The sequence below is a fragment of the Sebastes fasciatus genome, chromosome 12 (assembly GCF_043250625.1).
Source record: "Sebastes fasciatus isolate fSebFas1 chromosome 12, fSebFas1.pri, whole genome shotgun sequence".
Taxonomy (NCBI): domain Eukaryota; kingdom Metazoa; phylum Chordata; class Actinopteri; order Perciformes; family Sebastidae; genus Sebastes; species Sebastes fasciatus.
Genome location: NC_133806.1, coordinates 21,037,812 through 21,060,798, shown reverse-complemented (window position 1 = coordinate 21,060,798; position 22,987 = coordinate 21,037,812). Strand labels below are relative to the sequence as shown.

Here is a 22,987-nt window from a genome sequence, read left to right as displayed (position 1 = left end):
TGATTGGTTGTTTACCTCCGGTCTGTGAAATCTTGCTGATGACATTAGGAGCACCAGAGGACACAGAGGCACATGATATTTTTTTTCCGATTACCTGTCTCATGCACTACTGTCAGGATATAGTGACTGTTTAATAAAAATAACTTTTTAAAATTGCTCCATTTCTACCCACTGCAGCTTTAAGAAGTGCATGCCACTTTTTAATACTGACAATTCAATTTTTAATACAAAAAAATCTGATATAAAATGAGGGGCTTTAATCAGCTCAGAAAAATCGTCAAAGAAAAACAATTGATTGGTTTTGCATTAATCATAAAGCAGCTCTGTTAATACATCCAGGCACATAGTGAAACATAACAACCCCACTTTGCTGTACAATAAACTAATAACTTTCCAGCCAGGTTTCTTTCAATGTGACACATACTGATTGGCATATCTAGAATCACACATTTGGTTAATGTGGATGATTGAATCAGAGACGGTTGCATAACAGTTGGTCTTGTCAGGCTTGTTTTTGCTCTCACAGCCACGAGGTTGTGTTTCCAGCTCTGTGTCTGTTATTGTGTGTTCCTTCCTGGCGCGTGAGGTTGAACACCTGCTGTGATTGGTGGATTCTGGACCAATCACAGCGCTCCGCACTGGTAACGGTTGGGGTTGGTTAGGAGGGTTTTTTTGCGCGAAGGTGCAGATGTTGGCGGTCTGAACACAGAAGAAGAAGAAGAAGAAGAAGAAGGTCTGCTGATTTTCAAGCTGAGGCACTTGACGGTGAGAACAAAGCTTTTATGCTAATGTTTAGCCAGGCTTTCACACCTTTCAAACAAAGCCTTGGTAGAGTTAAAGGTAAATTTGGACTCTTGAAGTCTGTTCAGCACCACATAAGTCAGTTTATAGTATTTAATAGAGGACTTTGTTGTTCTGGCCTCGGTGCAGAAACAGTAATGTTACTTCAAAAATTCAAAAAAGCTCATTCAAACGCTGTATTTTAGGCATAATTTACTCCAACATCTTGCCATAACGTTTCACTATAAACCAATTAATTTAACTTTATTTGTTTGTTTTGAGTCGATATTATGTGATAATGCAAGTTTAGTAAACTTTAGTGGTCAGGAACTTTTTTTCTTGCTCTTCACCATCATTATCATGTTTAATTACTTTTCCAAAGTGAGTGTTTGTGCCTTATTCCAAGTGTTTAATGAAGTCTTGTGCAGCATTTTCCATCAACCCCGCCCCCGCCATTTTTGCAACAACACATGCTGCAGAAATGTATGTGTGCACTCTTCTGCATGGGTGCTCCAGAGTGCACACATACATTTGTGTGTGTGCGCACAAATGCATGTGTGCACTCTGGAGCAGTGGGGCACCCACAAACATCATCACCTTTTTTTACCCCACTCCTCGTGATTAACTCGAAGCAGGGTCTTCTTGCCTTCATGCTGGAGACCCTTCCACTGTGTGTGACTATGAACATGTTGTACTTTTAGTTGAGGCATCAGTGAGGTGGAGAACTCGTTTGCCTGACAAGTCATGTCATGTATAGCTGCTGGCAATCGATTATGTAACGATATAACTGTATATTGTGCAACTATACAGCACCCACTGCTGTGTATATTTTAGGAGATTACTAATTGCATCCATTTGTCCTCAAATTAAACAAAATACATGGAGGAATGAAGTTATCCACTAACCCAGGGGTCAACAACCTTTACTATCAAAAGAGACATTTTAGGCAAAAAAGAAGAAATCTGTCTGTCAAAAAACATTTGATCATTGTGATGAAGGTAACACAGTTTATAGTCTAAGTATATAGTATATATAAGTCTAATGCAGTGAGGGCCAAAGTGTAAATGTACTACGGAGTATTAGGGCCACATTGAGGGAAAAAACAGCTGAGATTTACAGAATAAAGTCATAATATTACGAGAAAAAAGTCATAACTTAACGAGAAAAAAGTAGTAATATTACGAGAATAAAGTCATAACTTAACGAGAAAAAAGTAGTAATATTACGAGAATAAAGTCATAACTTTACAAGAAAAAAAGTCGGAATATTACGAGAATAAAGTCATAACTCTACGAGAAAAAAGAAAATAACATAAAATTACTACTTTATAATATTACGACTTTTTTTCCTTGTAAATCTATGACTTTATTCTCAGATTTATTTATTTTTCCTCAATGTGGCCCTAATACTCCGTCATACCATAGACCTACAACAATGATAAATAAAAATGAAAATGTAAACAAAAAACAGTTATTCATTTCCATTTTTAAAGATCCTCAGGGAGCCACTGGAGAGGGGATAAAGAGCCGCATGTGGCTCCGGAGCCGCAGGTTGCAGACCCCTGCACTAGCCTTACTATGCCCGAAACAATGTGTGTTTTGATTCTATAAGCCAAAGCAGAAGGGGAACTAGAAAACCTAACTGTTTTTTTAAAAGGCATGTTCGCATGCTTGACCGATTATCTAAAACATGAGCTGTCAGCTCCAGCACTGCCGAGAGGACATGAGCATGCTGCAAAAGTAGCATTCTTTCACATGTGGACTGTTGACTAAAGTGAAATAATTTAAGCGTATCCAATTTGTAAAATTAGACATGTATTGCTTGATTGTAATCTCTTTTTCCATGTTTTCTTCTAGTGGTATCAAAGAGGCAACATATCTGCTGAAATGGAAAGCTGTGGAGGTAGGTTTAAACTTCGCAAACAGTCATGTAGATGAGTAGTCTTGGTGTGCAATTGTACATTTAAAAAAAAAAAAAAAAAAGTTAAATTAAAAACTTTATACATCATTAACGCCAAATTCACACCGGCGAAGTGCGGCCTGCAGCGAGCTGCCATGCAATGTCTATGAAAAGCTGCAACAACCGCTCCTGAGCTCAGTGAGCTGCGGCGGTTGATTCTGCGGCGCAGTGTGGCAAAGCTGGGAAAAGTTGAACTTTCAGTGGCAAAGTGTGGCCAGAAAGGACCCACAGCCAATCAGTAAACAGATTCTGTGACCCCTGTGACATGTTGACCTATGTTACAAAGAATTTCTTCCCGCCTGAAAAACATGAACATGCCTCCCGGCGGCAGAAACAATTAGCCGCACTTCACTGCTGCCTGGTGTGAATTTGGCATAAATGTCTTTTAAAATTCCAATGAACAAAAAAGAAAAGAAACAGCAGCATAAAACAGCTAAGCCCGAGTGCTTCTCACCAGAAAAGTATTGCAAAGCAAAGTTGTTATGTCAGTAAGACCTCTGAAACCGCCTGCAAGACTCAAACACGTTATTCAGTTCAATACAAGTAACTGGAGTCCTTTGATGTGGTTGGTATAGCAGGTTGCACAAGTAATCTGTAAAGCAGCACTCCTACATTGACTTAAAAACAGTCTTTGTTTTGTCACATCTTGTTTTCATTTCCCCTTCATGCAAAATGCTGCCACACAGCAGGGATAATTGTTCTCCTCTGACCTCTCTGGCAAAGCAGTGACCCCTAAAAAAAGCAGTAGGAGGCCGGCTTGACCTCCTTTAATTATCCTCATGCAGACAATGAATCTCAATGGAAGCATTATCTAGTGAAGTGCTGATATAGTTGATCAACAGTTTTGATAATCAGTTAATTATTTGTCCTTCATCAAGTAAAAATGGTTGATTAATTAAAATGTTGCTATGTTGTGACCTTGATCACACATCTGCAGACATCCTAGTGAAGGAGCTGAACAAGCGTGCTTCCGGTCAGGCTTTTGAGGTCATCCTGAGCCCCACAACCCCTGATGCCAAGACCGAATTTCCATTGTCCCCTCTCAAGAAAAAGGCACCATCGCTGGATGAGATCAAGAGGAAACTGGATGCTGCAGAGGAGAGACGCAAGGTATTGTCCGAAATAACGAATTGCTAACAGCAAACACTTTGAATACCACTAACTGAGCTGTAAAGCCTTGCACATAGATTAAGGATTCAGGTTCTTACTGCAGCACTTCTCTTTTGTCATTTTGTCAGAGCCACGAGGCTGATGTGCTCAAACACTTGGCTGAGAAACGAGAGCACGAGAAGGAGGTCATCCAGAAGGCCTTAGAAGAAGACAGCAAGTTTAGCAAGGTGACACAGGAGAAGCTCAATCAGAAGATGGAGGCGAACAAAGAGAACCGCACTGCGTTGCTGGCGGCTCGCACTGAGAAATTCAAGGAGATGGTAAAGCAGCTCCTAATGGCACATCAACCTATGTCCTGTTTAATGTTGAAATAATGAAAACTACAATATTGTGATGCTTCTGCTTTTAAACACCAACAGGGCAAGAAGATTGAAGTGAAGAAGAACAAGGACGCGATGACAGAAATGGAAAATTAATTTGTTCATGATCTGGAAAACAGTTTTTACATCTCCTAAAATGAGCTTTATTTTTTTAAACTGACACTTCCACGATGTTTGTTGTGTTGGTTTTGATTATGTTGTTAAATAGTTGTACACGGTGCTAGATTGGGTGTAGAGATAGTCAGATTATTCTTCGCTTGTAGTTTTCTTATTGGCAGCTGATTAGACTCGTTTTTGTGGTACAAAATCTATTTTTTCATTAAGAGGCATTCCACTGTAACAAATTGGTCATAATACTTCATAGTGTTAAAATGCATCATATAATATTGTTCTGTTTTGTTGTTTGAATATACTGTACGATCCCAAGGTTTAAACATTAAAGTCTATAACCACAATTCCCTCTATTTTTCTGTCGTGATGTGTGGGGAGTTGAACACATTTGTGCCTCATGAATGATTATATTTCTGTGTCATGTGATGTAGATTGACATAACTGGGGGGGATACAGAGTAGTCATGTGGCAAATAATGTATTACACTTAATACTTTGACACTGCTGACACCTAGTGGCAGCCAGGTAATCTTAGTGATAGTTTTGTTTGTTTATTTATTATCTTTTGTACAATTTGGGATTTTTAAAAGTGAGATGTGCTTGAATAGTAGCACAAAAAATATTTTTAAAAGATAGAAGTTTTTGCAGAGGCAACTTTTGAATGAAAAGTGCTGCCTGATTCGATGGCTGTTGTCATGTTTGGCACAGACGGTTCAGCTAAGACTTCATTTGGACCAAGAGTTTTGGGAAACATAGTGCATCGTTTAAAAAAAAGCTACTGGCAGTATCCTAATCAATGCAGCCCAAGCTGACAAAACATGATGTTTCTTGCTCTCTAAATCAATCACAAACCTTACAATTATTTGAATAAACCAGGGAAAAGATCACTTTTTAGTTTACCTGGCCGTAACCCACATATGAATGCAGTATATAATATATAATATGCAATATGGCCTACTGCAATTTTCAAAGCGCAGTATTTGTTAAAATCGTTATATCTGTTAGGCAAAATGTGTGTCAAAATACCTTTTTAAATTAAATATTGTGGTGCTGCAGAGATGTTCTGGCCTACGCATATATATACTACAGAAAAATCACATCATGAGCTGCAAAGTTTTGGGTAAGTAATCAGAAACCTTGTCTTATGGGTTTTGTTCACACTTGCTTGCATCTTGCCCAGGCTTGCAGTCCATGTCCTGTCACCCATGTTGGAAATGTCACTCAGTGCCAAGGGGCATTTGCTCAATGTCGAGTTCAGAGAGGCTGCGTGTGTAATTGTGCTCAGCGAATTTTCTAAAGCTGCTCAACCTGTCTGATTGTTTAATTCATAGAGCATGTAGAGTAAATTGGGTACCAGGATTTTCTTTTATTGACTATTACATTTCACTGATATGGCATTGTCTGTTTATGTATTAGAAAATGTAATTACATTTTTATTCAGTGAAATAGTTTGTATTGTCACCAAGGTCTCATTTAATTTGAACGATTGAAGTGGTTGAACTCCAGAGGTATTACAATTTTACGCTGCATCATTTGAAAGATACTGATAATTTGCATACTAAGTCATGCACAGCTGCAGTCATAGATCAACTATGTTCCTCAGCTTACATTAAAGAGGACCTGATATGCTTATTTTCAGGTGCATGCTTGTATTTTGGGTTTTCTACTAGAACATGTTTACATGCTTTAATGTTAAAAAACGCTATATTTTTCTCTGGCTGTGCTGCAGCACCTCTTTTCACCCTCTGAAACGCTCCGTTTGAGCTCCTGCCCCTCCCCTCCCGAAAAGCCCAGTCTGCTCTGATTGGTCAGCTGGCCCACTGCTGTGATTGGTCAACCGAACCAAACTCTTCCGACTTCCCACTCAAGCTCCGCGCTAACTAGCTGTGTTTGAGGGCGTGCCAAACTTACTGCTAGGCAAGTATTAAGCAAATGTGTTACTTGGTGACATCACCACGTTACGGAAGAAAAGGCAGGACTTCAATCAAGGCGTTTCAGGCAGTTCAGGAGCAGTGTTTCTGTGGGGGGGAGTAACTCCTTTTGGCCTGAAATTTGGGCTTTGTAACTTTGCAGGCATTTTACATGCACAAAAAACTATATAACACAATAAAGAAAAGGGGAAAATGCACAAAAGCACAATAGGTCCTCTTTAATAACAAATAAAAAAATCTTACTGTGCTTAAATTTGGACTGCAGTAGAAACTCTGAAATCGTTACATGTCACAACTTACTTTCACTGGCGTTTAGATTGTTTTCACACAGTATAATAATGTTTGTAGAAGCATGTCATATCTACACAAAGTTGGTTGTGTTTGGACTGAGTCTGTTGCTATGCGACACACAGTGCTGCACAATCCCATCTTTGTCATGTGTTGGGAAGAAACTGCATCAGGCCAGAAAGCTGCTCGTCCCATAGTGCAGAGTTCCTCGACCGACAATACAGGGGACAATGGTTGGCTCCACTCCAACATCCCTGTTTTAGCCTGTGCTGCATTTCTTTGGAATCTTGCTCGTGATCATGATTTCTCCTGGCTTCACCAATGCATCATCTGCTTCAATTAAATCAGCTCTATTCCATAATATGAATCACGCTCTGAGCTTCTGTTGACACTTTTCGCAGGTTCTCTATCATCCTACAGTGGATAAATACCCCAAACATATTCAATGTTATTGTAGATGCCCCCTGAATCCGTCTCTGTTGGGAATATACACTTCAGGATGGTTTGAATCTGGAAACAATGAAGATCTTTCAGAAACACTGAGTCTAACAAAGGAAACGTTGTTCCTGAACGCCACACAACGGAAAGGCACAGGCAATACAACTGATGTGACCACACAAGTCAAGCAGACCTGTTTTGGTAACCAAATGAGACCCAGTCGGGGTTATCAATTTAGAAGCCAAAATACTGACCAACAGATGTTGTCCAATTTAAGAACGTATATCACATCATGCTTCAATTCTAGCTGTATTACGATACCAAGCATGAGTAACTATCTTACTCTTATTTGTATGTATAGGAACTTTAAATTTGTATGTGTCACATGAGTCACTGTCCAATTCATGATATACAGGCGTTGCATCTCAGATAGTTCTCAAGGTTTATGGAAAAAATATACATGTTGAAAAGAATACTATATGTGCAATTCCCCTTCAACCTTTGTTAAATCCATTTGACCTTTTTCCCTTTTATTTTCATGTAGCAGCCTAATAGACACACCATGATACATACAGGTGAGATATGCCATGTAAGCTTAACTACATTTATTCAAGTACTCAAGTACAACTTTGACATACTTGTGCTTTACTTGAGTATGTCCATTTCATGCTACTTTATACTTCTACTCTATACTCAGAGGGATAATTCAGATGGAAATATTGTATTTCTTACTCCACTATTTTTAATTGACACTTTTAGTTACTAGTTACATTTTAGATAGCTAGATCTGTTTCTTCCTATTTGTCTTCCTATAGGCACATTACTCTGAAGTGGATACTGTGTGTTTTCTTGTGGTTTTAATGTTTGCGTGTATGTTGCATACTGTAACTTGATACTGCATATATACTATGTTATCTGAAATACTGTATGGTTTGTTTGCGTGTTTTAAATTGATGTTTGTGTGTATCTCGTTTGAAACTCTCTGTTGCTGGTGTCTCGGCCAGGGCTCTCTTAAAAAAGAGATTTTCTAATCTCAATGATACTTACCTGGTTAAAGGGACTGTTTGTAAGAATCAGAAATTGGTTGTAACAGCGACACCTGTGGCCGTTAAGTCAACGAAAGTCAGCGTCCTGTTACTCGCCCTCGCCCGTGTGCACGCCCTACGTGAATGTGAGCGAGCATCCGTCAAAACAGTGAGGCAACACACATCAGCTAAAACCACAATATCACTCTATATTTCACCTGCTTGGCAGTAATGTTAGCTGACCAGATGAAGGTCTCTCCATGAATCAATGCTGATCCTAGTGTTGGCTTTTCCTGCTTCAGCCTCCCGACCGCGGTCGGAGGGAACAGGGTAGACACCGGCACCCGGTCGGAGACGATAACGTAACTCGTTGCGGAGCATCGTCACTTCAGAAGACACAGGAAACCTCTGTTGGTCTGGAGGAGCTGCAGCATTTATTTCTGCACAAACATCACTAGATATTCTCAGAGATAAACTTACTCTTCTGCAGTGTTTAGTGTGCGTGCATGCATGTGAGGGGGAGCGAGCTGAGTGAAGGCAAGCATGCGGAGGAGCAGAAGAGCAGAGGAGCAGAATACAGCAGAGACTCCGGCCCTGGAGACCAAAGCTACGGTCTCCCCAGCGTCCTCCGACCGCGGCCAACACTGTTTTGCAAGACGGGCTTCATTAGATATAACTTTGCGGTTTTGGTGCTTCCGTGTAGTTTGTGTTGGAGTCTGAGTCTGAACAGCGTAGCCACACGCGAGCACGCATGGGACACCGACCCGGATTGATTTATACGTGTAAGAAGTTACAAACAGTCCCTTTAAATAAAGGTGTAGCAATAAATCTTACATAAGAAAACATGTGATATGCTTATATGATATGATGCAGTGCTATCCTACTAATCTACCCACTCTGAGAACACTTGAATTACAATATGCTGAAAGGTTATCATGGAACTTTTTTACCCAATGATGCCAAAAATATTCTGCCTATTGCAGGTTTAATATTAAAATAGAGCCTACAGCCTATAGTGAGTTAAAAATAAGGTTATCATATATTAATAACATTACGTGACTTCTATAAAAAGCTATACATGTTTGAAAAAAACAAAACAATCATGTGGTAGAAATGCCTCATGGGAGTGCCATACATTCAGACAGTTCAGTGGAAGAATTTCAGTGGAGAGCTGGTGGGCTGATCGGCCAGGCGGCAGCTGTGATTGGTCATTGGCCGCAGGAAGGAACAGCACGCTGCTCGCTGATTGGCCGACAGACCAGCTCGTCACTCCGGTCCTGTCTCCTCCTCCAAGCAGCAGCTGCGCGGTGAGAGCAGAGCAGAGCGAGGAGCCGCCAGGCGCTGCTCTCCGTCACGGTTACATCGTCTCTGTCTCTCTTCACCTCTTCAAACTATGTTCTCTACATCCTGCACGGCTCTAAACCATTCAACCTCTAAACTCAAGGCTCTGGATTGATTCTCCCATCTGCAGGTACGTCTACTGCATTAGTCTGCTTCATTTCATCTCGAAAAATCCATGCCATTTTTTTTTTCTCGGTAAAATTATGAAATGCGTTCAAGAAGATGCGCCTCAGACAGTTAATCATGAATGTGCAGCGATGCTTTCTTAATTCAACACAGGTTTGTGATGCACATGGAGCAATAAGCCTCGAAATGCAAATGTATGTCTATTAAAACAGACGCGTCTATCAGGTGCAGCTTCAGTGGGAATTCACTGCAACAGGCCCATTATTATTATAGGCCCCGTGTTTTAATTCATATACAATATTTGAAACATCCTTCCTGCTTTATATAGTCGAGCATTTTTCTTTTTTCTCGACCCATAAATATTTGAAAGGCTTTTGCAGCCCTTGCTGTAAACGGAGGGTGTGGACGTCGGATGGGGGGTTATGTTACGTAATGTCTTCCCATTCATCACTCCACGCCTTTTCCTCCCTGAACCTCGGCCTGTGTTCATCCCACACAGCCTGATCTCTGCTCTCTGCCTCCTCAACAAGTGAAGGCCAACACGAGCCACAAAACATCTGGAGAGGGCACATAAAACTGCATTTTAACCCCTGGTCCCAGTATAGGTAGAGGGCGCTCATATTATTAGTTGTAGCCCCAAAAACCAAAAAGTACAGTGTGTTTATTTGTTTTGCACAATTTAAGACTATACAACATAACAACAAAATAAATGAATAATATACAGTGCAGGAAGAGGCAAAAAAAACCCACTGGGTTTATCTGAAGCCTCCACCTAGAGACAATATTAATATAAAGAAATAATATGACTACATAATAGTGATAACAAACAATTAGGATTATATAATAACAATACAGTAAGTGTGTGTGTGTTGCGTGGAAGTGTATGGTAAGTGTTTGTGAGGAGGATATTTATTTAAATATCTATAAAGACTTCTTCAAACAACATTGTGAGTGGGAAAAAAATAAAAAAACATAAAAACAGATACATGGACAACATGGGGGAAAAGCAATTACAAGACAGCAATTAAATGTCCCTTTAAGCGACTTTTGAAACATTTGACAGATGAACAGTTTATTGATAGATGTGAAAAGCTACTCCATATTCGGTTCCTTTAAATCTTATCGAAAATTGACCTCTACTAGTGAGACATTCAGGAGGATGAAGTGTAGGCCAGTGATTCTCAAAGTGGGGACCGGGAAATAATTAGCTATAAATTATAAAACGGTGCTATATCATGAAAAAGTGCACATCTACAGATGGGGACCATTTCCACCAATAAAAGAAGCATAGTGTATTCACTACTCCCACCCACATTAGCTATGGGCCAATAGAAACTGATATGATTGTGACACAAAGTTCATTATTATTTTTTTTAAATTGAAGCACTTTACTGAAAGTCAGCTTTAGACTGGTGAGTTTTAAAGGTCCCATATTGTAAAAAGTGAGATTTTCATGTCTATTTATATTATAAAAGAGGTTTAAGTGCTTTATAAATACTGTTAAACTATCAAAACGCTCAATATACGGAGAAATACACACATTTGGTATTCAGTAATTGTTCGTTTGAAACAAGCCGTTAGGATTTCTGTCCATTTGTGATGTCACAAATATAAAATATATAGATCATTACACGATTTTAAACATAAACATTCTAAATGTGTCACAGTTTATTTCCTGTTGCAGTGTATGCAAGTAACATCAGCTGACAGGAAGTAAACATGGACCCAAACTATTGCCTAACAACGCAGTTCCGTTGCAATTCCGTTGAAATGCGCTGAAACGGAGCGTTTCAGACAGAGGGTAAATACAGGTATATTCAGGCAGACAGCATGAGGAAAGTAAAGGGTTTTTTGAACATTACAGCATGTAAACATGTTCTAGTAGAAACACAAAATACAAGTATGAACCTGAAAATTAGCATGATATGGGACCTTTAAAGGAACAGTGTGTAACATTTCGGGGGATCTATTGGCAGAAATGAATATAATATTAATAAGTATGTTTTTTCTTTAGTGTATAATCACCTGAAAATAAGAATCGTGTTTTCATTACCTCAGAATGAGCCGTTTATATCTACATACGGAGTGGGTCCTCATCACAGAGCCGCCCGCCATGTTTCTACAGTAGTCCAGAACAGACAAACCAGACACCGGCTCTAGATAGGGCCATTTGCGTTTTTTCATGTTTCTGCATCAGCCACCGTAGTTCTCCAACTCGCTTGGCACACGGGAGAAGTTTAAGTTGGTTTCAATCTACAACCTCACTGCTAGATGCCGCCAAATCTTACATACTGCACCTTAAGTGATTTATTAGGACTATGACAGTCTTGCTGAAAGCTTTAAGATCAGTTATTTGAAGTGTAGGCTATAAATGCTGTCAAGCTGAGTCCAATGTAGTTTGAATAAAATCGCCCTTAAAGGTATATAACTGATATTAACATTCAATAACGTTCCAAAATTCCCCACTGTGAGACTAATAAAGGATTATCTCATCTTATCTTCACATGATATAGATTGAAATGTGTTTTCTGTTTATCATATGAAATAGGTCTGTAGTATCTAGGTTGAAAAGTTTCGGAATACAAATAGTTCCAATGCTATCCAAGAGTACAAATGGTAGTAAGCATAAACGGTGTTACGATTATGAGGGGGTCCTTGGAAAATGTTCTCCCCTGTGTAGGCTATATATTGTAGTTCAGCTTACTAGCCTACTAAATCTTTAGGCCTTTGTTTGTTGCAACACACATTTATTTATTTATTTATTTAAAAAGGATCCCCATTAGCTGATACCAATGGCACCAGCTAGTCTTCCTGGGGTCCGACACATGCATCCCACACATGCATCCAAATCATCCACAGGTCAGGTCCCAGTCATTTTCCAGTGTTATAATTTTGCAACTCTTTGAATGGAAATGGCTTTGAAGCAAAAGTCAGGCCTTTTGTCAACTGTCTTCTACCATTTATATTATAATACCTACCTTTAACTACTCTGGGTGTCTTAAACTGGATTAGCCAAAAACAGACATCTGTCAGGTAGGGGTGTAAGAAAATAGTGAATATTGTAATGTTATATTTTGTGATACTGTATCGATTCTCAAAAACACTGTATTGATTTTTTAATTAATAGTTTACATGCAAAGATGAACTCAGTCAACACTTTATTTCATTTGCAAAGAGATGCACCCTCTCAGTGTGTGTGCCCTCTCAAAGTAGGGCTCTGATGTTGGATGATGCAGGGACTTTGATGAATGCAAATGCAGATCCCGCTGCTCTGATTGCATAAAAATAACTTTTTTACTCCGATTTTATGCATATGGGGGGGTGTTATTTATACTATGACAGTTTTCTTTCTGATGTAAAAATGTATCACCTTGCTTAAAGTATTGCAATGTATCGCAATATATTGAATCATAACCCCTTTATCGTATCGTCTCGCCAGATTCTTGCCAATACACAGCCCTACTGTTAGGTTATTTTATCCATTAATATATATATATATTTTTCTTTGATTATCGCATCACCATCCACTCTGTTTTGCATTAAAAACTATTCTCAAATCCTTCCTACACCTCTTAAATATAGACACTTTAGCAAATATTGACACTGTGTCCAGTTCTACACTTTTCAGGAAGTAATCGCCAATTCTGAGAATTGAAAAAAGAAGGCGTCATTGGCAGAATTTATGACCACAAAAGGTCGGCTAAGGTCAGAGCTTTATTGCACCTGAGGGGATCCTGCGGTGTGCAACAGTCCTTCAGAGTGATGCGTTATGTTGTAGAGCGGATTAAAGGCTTGGGGACACATTCGGAGTCTCCAATCAGACGGTCGGCCCAACAAACACAACTACTGCCACCGCTAATAATACTCATATCCAACAATTTGAGAAGAATCAATGATGTATGATCAATCATAAAACATTAGGCTAATTCACTTATTCAAATGAAAACACTTAAAGCTGCACTGATCGATACGTTATTGTACAATGGGCCAAAATGACTGATGTGAATGGGGTCAAGCTCACAGGATTATCACTCAACACTGCAATTAATCTCTATGGAGCCTTTTAGTCTATCTATGGCTTATTCTTTTGGTTCTCTGGCACGTAACTCCACTTTCATCAACCTCCATTCCAGCTGCAGCAGGCAGCTGCTTTCAGCAATAAACCACTACCTGCCCAGCAGACACAGTTAGCGACTAACTGGTGAACAAAGCGGAGCGTTTCAGCTAAAGAGAGAGCGATATTTTTCTCCAGAGTTGGTAGAGACCAAAACGGAGCTAAAAGGAGAGAGAATATTAGGGTTGAAACAGTATGCTGGTATCAAGGTATACCGTGGTGTGAAAGTCGACAGTTATACCGTTTACATTTGCTTATCTATGGTATTGGAAAAAACTGACATAAGTAAGTGTGTGTGAGTTAAAGGTACAGACAGGAGCAGCCTGGCTGCGCTGCACCTACAGTATATGTTTAATTAATAATCTTTGGACATTATTTTAAGATCAGTTAATGTGCTGATTACTTTTGGAATAATTAATTAATAATAATAATAATAATAAAGAAAACAGTAAAAATGCTCCCAGAGCCACAAGTGACACCTTCAAATGACTTGTTTTGTTCGAACAACTGTACAAAAATAAAATAGAATCAATTTAGAATCATATAAAAGCGAAAACCAGCAAACTCTAGAACCAGACACTATTTGATGTTTTTGCTTGATAACTGAATAAATGATTCACTGATTATTTGTCTGTTCATACACCAAACTACTAATCCACTACTCTTTGCTTTGTGGTAGTAGTAGTAGTAGTAGTAATGCAGGAACTCACTCACGTGCAGATGCACACAAACAGGCCTGGAGACGACAGTAGCTCAAAGCCAGACAGATATTGACTAACTGACTGTTCGCTCATTCTCTCCGCCCCCCCCCAATCTCCCCCCCCTTCTGGCCTCCAGTTTGCCATGGCAACGGTGGTGATGGAGCAGATCGGTCGGCTGTTTATCAACGCGCAGCAGCTGCGTCAGATCCCTCAGCTGCTGGAGTCGGCCTTCCCCACGCTGCCTTGCACTGTGAAGGTGTCCGACGTCCCCTGGGTGTTCCGCGAGCGCCACATCCTCACCGGCTACCGGCAGCCGGACCAAAGCTGGCGCTACTACTTCCTCACCCTCTTCCAGAGGCACAACGAGAGCCTCAATGTGTGGACCCACCTGCTGGCCGCCTTCATCATCTTGGTGAAGTGGCAGGAGATCTCGGAGACGGTGGACTTTTTGCGAGACCCTCACGCTCAGCCCCTCTTCATCGTCCTCCTGTCAGCCTTCACCTACCTCTCCTTCAGCGCTCTCGCTCACCTCCTCTCTGCCAAGTCCGAGCTCTCCTACTACAGCTTCTACTTCCTCGACTACGTGGGGGTCGCGGTCTACCAGTACGGCAGCGCCCTGGCGCACTACTACTATGCCATCGAGAAAGATTGGCACACTAGAGTGCAAGGGGTCTTTTTACCCGCTGCGGCATTCTTGGCCTGGCTCACTTGCTTCGGGTGCTGCTACGGTAAATATGCGAGCCACGAGCTGCCAAAGTTCGCCATCAAGCTCTGCCAGGTGGTGCCCTCAGCCTTGGCTTACTGTTTAGACATAAGCCCCGTGGTCCACCGCATCTACAGCTGCTACCAAGAGGGCTGCTCCGACCCAGTCGTGGCGTACCACTTCTACCACGTGCTCTTTTTCCTAATCAGCGCCTATTTCTTCTGCTGCCCGCACCCAGAGAGCTTGTTCCCTGGGAAGTGTGACTTCATCGGGCAGGGCCACCAGATCTTCCACATATTCGTGGTGGTGTGCACCCTGATGCAGGTCGAAGCGCTGAAAATAGACTTCATGGAGCGCCGTCCCTTCTACGAGCGCCTCCACGGCGACCTCGCGCACGACGCCGTCGCGCTCTTCATCTTCACTGCCTGCTGCAGTGCTCTTACCGCTTTTTACGTGCGCAATCGTGTCCGTGCCTCTCTGCACGAGAAGCAGGAGTAAGAGTTGAGTAAAAAAAAAAAAGAAAAAAAGAAAGTCTTATTTATTTTACTCTGTATTGACCATTCATTGAAATAATTCAAATGTTTTTTGTCAATGAAAGTTATCGGTTTGTGATAGTGACTTTTCATTATTTCTTCTCTGTGTGATCTGCCAAACAGTGAGCTAAAAAAAAAACGTGATTAAGGGTGTGTTTTTGTGACTTACAATGAAGAAAAGGGAATCTTGTAATTTGTCTGTAGCGATACAGGTAGAACTTAAGCACTGCAAAGAGTCCCTGCATCTCGACTCTGCTCTGTTTTTAATCCGTTTTTAGTCATCGTCTTAAAAAATGTGGTTTTACTTCACCGTACAAAAATACACTTTGTGTCAAGGTGAGCAGAAAAATGAAGAGACTCGTTTCTTAAGATGCCTTTTACCCAGTGGTATTAAGAATAATCTGACTGTCTTAATCAAATTTTAGCATTTCAAATCATGCAAGCATTTGTTTTATTTATTAATATACAACACTTTGTATATTTCAGTCAGATACCAATTCCAATCCAATTTAAATTTCTGGTTTTGACACGTTAATTATGTCCCTCTCTTTAGGGATCAAAGCAGGGATTTTTTTTAAATTTATTTATCAAGGCGCTAACATTGTGCCACACTAATATTTTAACACATTCTGGGAAAGTTGAGAACCCAATTTGAAAACCAAATATCGTACCTCTTATTAAAAAAAAATAAAAAAAGAAGGCGATCTTCTTTCTTCGGGTGATAACATTCTGTTGAATTATTATGTTTAAAATGAGGCTGGCACTCAGTATTGGCTAAGAGATGGATGGAAAGATTACTGATGTCTCTTTGTTGTTGTGACAATGTTAATCTTTTTTTATTCAAAGGGCTGGAAACTTCAGCTTTTGCCTTTTTCACATCCCATGATGTCAAAGCTTTTGCGCTCATTGTTTTCATTGATCAGATTTGAGACACAAAAGCCGCGTCTGACTGGTGTTCTGCTTTTGGTATGTTTTCGTTTTTGTATGATGAATATGTACGTGCCTCTATGCATGTCTTTTTTGGTATATACTGTGGATATTAAGTGTGTGAATGTCTACGAAAGCTTAGCCTTGCACTTCTTTCCTACCCTGTAAATAAGCTGTATTTCTCTAGAAAGTTGTTTGCATCCCATTTTCTCTCTCCACCTAACAGCACTCCGAGCTGAATGCATCGTTTCTCTGGTGGAATACAGCACATTCCTGTTCTGATGCATCCGTTCAGAGCGCCCGTTGTGTTCGGTGTCCTGCTGCCTATCAGACTTTTAAACGGCTATGAATACATAATTTCATACCGCTGCGCTGTTACACTGAAGAGTGTTTTTTTTCCTCTTAGTTTGATGACTTTTGTTATATCACACAGATATGGCTCACTGATAATGTTGCTTAGATTTTTACCTCACAAAATCTTTAAATGTCAGAAATGATCTATATTCATTACAGCACTCTCTGTTCACGATGGTGTTTAATGTGCCAATGAATCTGTTATTGCTTCAGTGATGGTACTACTGAGAGATGAATTCAGAGACAGAAGTTGATTCAAATGATGTCTTGACCTGACTGCGAACGTTACCGGTGAGATTTAACCTCAACGCCCCTAAATATGACCCTTCCTCTAACTGTCGACTTTGGCGTTACCAACCTGGTCTCATCATGCACTGCCTGAAATCAACACTGTATATACTGTAGCTGACAACACTGGCTATGTTTACATGCATGGAGGTATCTGCTGTTAATGTGGTTATTCTGGTTTTGTGTTGCCGTTTTGTTTTCATTAATTACCCGGAGAAACCTGTGCAAGGCACCTCCCCTTGTTGTGCATGGTTATAAATCGGTTGGCAACAACATTGAGGCTCATGCACAGGGGCTAATTTTGTACATGCAGTCTAATGCTTCATCGAAAGGCTTCATCACAGGCTGATGATTTCCAATTGGCAAATGAAGCCTGTAAGTCTCACCAGGCCCGTCTGTGACATGAATTTATTGTCCCGACCACCAAAAGAACCAAAAATATCAATACTTTCTTTCCCATGTGTTGGAGATAACCTGGCTTTGTTCAATCAGGAAGGGAGCAGCAAGTATTTTTCGCTAAATAGATTGTCGCAACACGATACTCTGCCACAGATTATCAAAGTTGCATGCCAATGAAACCTGCCTAAGATTTGAACTGGAATACGGCTAGCAGCACTCTTTACTGTATAAGTGAATATGTGTGTAAACGTAGCCTCTGATGCCACCCAAGGTTTCCCTTTATGAAAGCAGGGTGAGAGGGACCAGAATGTCTTCTGCCTCTAAAAAAAAAAAAAAAAAACTATGTGTGACTGACTGTACTAATATTCTGTTGTATTTAAGAAAATAAAGTGTTACAGTAACTTCAAGTTCTCCTTTTTTATTTTTTCACAGGTTAAAGTGGAAGCAGGCAGATTATTTTTGGCATCATTGAGCAAAAAATCCATAATAACCTTTCAGCATAATGTAATTCAAGTGTTCTGAGAGAAAACTAGACTTCTGCACCTCCTCATGGCTCTGTTTTCTGGGTTTAGAAAATCTAGCCGGGAGACTTTGGTTAATCACAGGTCATTTCAGAAAGAGAGCGTTCCCATTGGCTGTTCATTCTGCGGAGGCAGTTGTCAATCACTTACTAACTCCGAACGGTCAAACTAGGCAGTGCTGATCAAATATGAATCAATATTCTGTTACTGTAATGCCTATTTCTCATGGCATTATAGTAATAGAATATTGATTTTCATATTTGATCAGCGCTGCCTTTGACCGTTTGATCAGAGTTCGCGAGTGATTGACAGCTGCTCAGAGAAAGCAGGCTCCAGATCAGCTTTGATTGGTTGTTTTCCTCCGGTCTGTGAAATCTTGCAGATGCCATTAGGTGCACCAGAGGACACAGAGGCACCTGATTTTTTTCAGATTACCCACTGCAGCTTTAAGGTTTGGAAGCAGAGGAAGGCCATAATAATTTGACTCTTATTAGCAACTGAAAACCTCAAAGTTTAACCACTGCTGGATGTTGGGAGTTTAAATTAGGCCGGCACAATTAATCAAAATTTTATCGAAATCGCAATATGGCTTACTGCAATTTTCAAATCGCAGGAGGCGCAGTATTTTTGAAAGGCAAAATGTGTGTCAAAATACCATTTTTAATGAAATATTGTGCTACAGAGATGTCCTGGCCTAAACATCATATAGACTTAAGAAAACATCTTTGTTGGATAGAGATCACCGCAAAAATCACACCATAATCATTTCAATGTTTTGCAATGAAAATGAGTAATTGTGTAAAAATGATCATTCCCTCTAATATCGGAAATCATATTGCAATTACAATATCATTCAAAATTAATCGCAATTAGATATTTTTTCAAAATTGCTCAGCCCTAGTTTAAATGGCACTGAATTCATAGCATTGAAATATTGTACTCTGAAACTCGTCTGTATGAATTTATGTGGTATGAATTCCCCACATTGAAATGACCTCAGCGTTGTGAGATTATATTCACGTCAGTCATGTGATCCAAGAAATTTTGTGCATTTAGGAAGAAGAATTTTTTTTTTTAAATTGCAAAACTTGAAATGAAAGAGGGGAATTTAAATCATAAATAAAATCAATGGTATATCAAGATTAAGTATTTTGATGGTGGTTTTTGGCCTTTGTTACCTTCAACTCAGTGGAGCTTCATTGGGATTGTATTTCACATTTGGTCATTCAGGTCTATGCAGCATTCGCAAATTAAGTGAAATTTTAAATGAATTTGGTGAGATTGAAGTTTTATGAAGGCTCATTTTAAGTGCATGTCATCATAAATCCTGCATTTTATTTCCCAAATCACAAATGATTTATGCTGAGATACAAGATTGAACCGGAGACTGCAGACCTATTTGGCCTCTCTTTTCACTTTGCAGAAAATAAAGCTGTTCTGAAGGCAGATCTTTTTAACCCATACCCTCACCGTGATGTTATATGTTCGCCAAAATATACAACAGGCAGTTCATTTTATTCTCAGACCCGACTACTGGCAGAGTAATGGCCCAGGACTACAGGTTATGAGGTGGTAAATGTGTATAACGGACAGTAAAACAGGTCTACTGTCTAATGTAGCTATTTCTCAGACCGGTTATATTAGTAGTCATTCTTTTCTAACACCACCAGAGGGCAGCCTTGTTGTTCTGTAGGACTGATGCAGTTTGACAGCGAAGGAAAAAACTACAGCATGTTGAGAGGATTGTCTCATCTCAGTTAAAACTGACTCTGGAGAGGTATTTTGAGGTAAAAATGTATTCTATAAAAGCAAGAGATATATGTATATCGTCTTGGTTTTGCAAGAGGAACTAATAACAGTACTTTTGATCACAAGAGTAATTAATGATATAGGAGAAGTTAGTCACAAATATATTATATTGACATTTTTGGTAAAGGCATTTTCCTAATGTTGATTGTTGAACATAAAAAAACAGTTTATAACATCCTGTAAATCTGTTTAGAGGGAAAAGGGCTTTAGATGTACAATAAGTTCAACGGTAGCCTATTCATTAAAGCTGCAGTGGGTAGAAATGGAGCAAATATGATTAAAAAAAAAGTCACTACATCCTGACAGTAGTGCATGAGACATGTAATCGGAAAAGAATCATGTGCCTCGGTGTCCTACGGTGCGCCTAATGTCATCTGCAAGATTTCACAGACTGAAGGAAAACAACCAGTCAGAGCTGATCTGGAGTCTGCCATCTATGAGCAGCTGTCAATCACTCGCGAGCTGCGATCAAAAACTCAAACTAGGCAGCGTTGATCAAATATGAATCAATATTCTGTTACTGTAATGCCTATTTCTCGCCTCAAATGTCTTCAGAAACATTTTGTAGTGTACTGTTTAGCTGTAAAATGAGAAAGTTTGTGACCTGACAGCCATGTTGAAATCAGTTGAGGAAATACCAACTGGAGCAAACTTTCTAATTTTATAGCTAAACAGTACACTATAAGATGTTTCTGAAGACATTTGAGGTGAGATATAGGCATTCCAGTAACAGAATATTGATTCATATTTGATCAGCGCTGCCTAGTTTGACCGTTTGATCGGAGTTTGTGAGTGATTGACAGCTGCCTCCGTTGAATGAACAGCCAATAGGAACGCTCTCTCTCTGAAATGCCCTGTGATTGGCCAAAGTCTCCTTTCACAGGCTAGATTTTATAAAATCCTGCAAACAGAGCCATGACGAGGTGCAGATGTCTAGTTACCTCTCAGAGCACTTATATGCTGAAAGGTTATTAAGGAATTTTTAATGCCAAAAACATTCTGCCTACTGCAGGTTTAATGAGCATAAATCAGTCATTGAATAACAGTGGATAAGCAAATGCTAATATTTAAATTAGATCATATGTTTATCAAAATTGGCATGAAGAAAGCCATTATGGCACTGTTGGCCTGTTTACTGCTGCAATTTGATGAATGTACCATTGTGTTGTTCCCACTGTCTTGGGTTACAGCGGCAAAAATGCAAGACAGATGGCTTCTCTGTATGCCGTACAGTACATGAGTCAAATATAGATACAGACAATTATTTCCTTCTTGGGCAAAGAGCTGTACATCGTATCTAGGATAACTCTCACAAGATTTATTTCAGCCCACAAAAACACTGTTTACAAGAATGAATCTTGCCATTAGGGGGCACAAACGATCTTCCCCCGAACATATATTACTGATGCATCACAGCTCCTTAAAATGAACTTGCAGGTCAATCACGACAGTTCTTCATAAATGCATTTCAGTGATAGTGATGCCCTGCTGTGCGTAACATATCAGAATATTCATTATAAGCCACCTGCAGCCTGGATTACTAAACAACATACTGTTTGCCATTTCCTTTGTAAACATTTGTTTAATAGACTAAGAATAATATTACATGATTACATCTAATATTATTCATGCAGATGTTCTTCTTGGAACAATAATTGCCCACACTGCAGCCTCGTGGGTGGCACATTATTGTTTTATGTATGCACATGTATGCATGCCCTGTATGTGTGGAAGGGCTTGCTGGTGTTAATGCGCACTTTTTGTTTACACGTGTCTATTTATTTGTTCCTATGTTAGTCTAAATATGTGGAAGTTTGTGTGGGTTTACATAGCATCGTGCCTTTCTGTTGATATTTGTCAGGAGCTTTGCTTATGATGATTAAGCTGGCTCGTACACTATGCATTCATATAAGGTAACTGTCTCATCAAGCTTCGCCTTCTGTCCTCTCTCCTACACACACACAAACACATACAGAATATTTCTACCCTGAGTAAGTGGAAATTAATATGCTGCACTAATTAGAATATCTCTCAAGTACATTTAACTGCAATGGAGAAGAATCATTGAAATTTAAGGCAGAAATGGGCTCTTGATGTACCTATCCTAGATGTGATTAATTCACAGTATTACACACTCAGACGGTCTTAAATCAAATGGCAGAGATAGTGATAATTGCCTTACAGCCTGCTTCCTGTCCTCTAACTATCAATTGCTTCTCCAGACTCCATCAATTTTCATGCGCCTGTTTCTTGGGCAGCTCGCCGTCCGTCTCCTCTCAGCTTCACTCCTCTCCCTCTTGTGTTATTGGTTCCCTCTCTCTCTGCCGAGTTGTGCTGCAAAGCTGTTGCTCCTCTCCACTCGTTTTTAAACGCTTCATTTGCTTTGTATGATTTGTATCAAGGTTGCCGAGGCAATATTGGGTAGCCTTGGTCTCCTATCGTGTTTTGTAATTAAAGGTTTGACTTGCTAGAGAGAACGGCTTTGTTCAGAGTTATTAAACCGCCTCCTCTTTTTGCCAGGTGACAGACAGCCAACTTCTTTTTCCATCTGCCTTTTTTTTTTTTTTGATGAACCTCTTCTGTGCTGCCAGGTATTTTGTTCCCACATCCTTTGTTATTGTGGCATTTTCATATGGTCTCTCGCTTTTGTTATTAAGTGGAGAAAAGCTTTTGGGAAAATCACTGTTATGAGGGATGTAATCGTATGAGGAACTGAACAAAGCCTTATCACACTGTAAATTAGAAATGAATCAAAATGGAAAAATCCTCCAGTCCCTGTAATGTACTCATAACTAATAATGGTATCGAGTCGTGCTCGTGAAAGTAGATAAACAGCAGGACTAGAAATATTTCTTCCACTAAAACCTAATTTTCTATTTGATACAGTAGTAAATCTCATTACAGTATAAACAATGGTCTATTTGAAGTATGAAAGGTGTATTGAAAAGACTTTGACCAAGTTCATTTGGTCCTTTTAGGTCTAAAATGGTCAATTGGCCAGATAATATTTAGTGCTGTCTTTACACATATAGGCCTACACCGGATTCACCTAATGTCATGCACGGGTTTGAAAAATCTGTTATCTATGGACGTTTTTATTGGAATTTAATAGTTGTAATCCACAGAAGACAATCCACAAATTTATACCAT

The 22,987-nt window shown here is 39.7% G+C and overlaps 2 protein-coding genes across 2 annotated transcripts; both read left to right on the top strand.

Annotated features, from left to right (window-relative positions):
- The first annotated feature begins 642 nt into the window (after positions 1-642).
- Positions 643-4,684, top strand: stmn1b (stathmin 1b). The gene is made up of 5 exons (XM_074654084.1): positions 643-765; positions 2,637-2,682; positions 3,677-3,849; positions 3,978-4,169; positions 4,269-4,684. The coding sequence occupies exons 2-5, from the start codon at positions 2,667-2,669 to the stop codon at positions 4,323-4,325; spliced, it is 438 nt and encodes a 145-aa protein (XP_074510185.1). The 5' UTR covers positions 643-765; positions 2,637-2,666; the 3' UTR covers positions 4,326-4,684.
- Positions 4,685-9,330: 4,646 nt separating this feature from the next.
- Positions 9,331-17,914, top strand: paqr7b (progestin and adipoQ receptor family member VII, b). Its single transcript, XM_074654083.1, has 2 exons — positions 9,331-9,492; positions 14,440-17,914. Exon 2 carries the CDS (start codon positions 14,446-14,448, stop codon positions 15,502-15,504), a length of 1,059 nt encoding a protein of 352 aa, XP_074510184.1. The 5' UTR covers positions 9,331-9,492; positions 14,440-14,445; the 3' UTR covers positions 15,505-17,914.
- Positions 17,915-22,987: the final 5,073 nt, after the last annotated feature.

What these genes read in the sequence shown, in the direction of transcription:
- stmn1b (XM_074654084.1), top strand. An exon ending in CTGCAGAGGAGAGACGCAAG is followed by an intron (nt 3,850 to 3,977) that starts GTATTGTCCGAA and finishes TCATTTTGTCAG; the next exon opens with AGCCACGAGGCTGATGTGCT. An exon ending in CTGAGAAATTCAAGGAGATG is followed by an intron (nt 4,170 to 4,268) that starts GTAAAGCAGCTC and finishes AAACACCAACAG; the next exon opens with GGCAAGAAGATTGAAGTGAA.
- paqr7b (XM_074654083.1), top strand. Translation starts at nt 14,446, where the DNA reads ATGGCAACGGTGGTGATGGAGCAGATCGGTCGGCTGTTTATCAACGCG.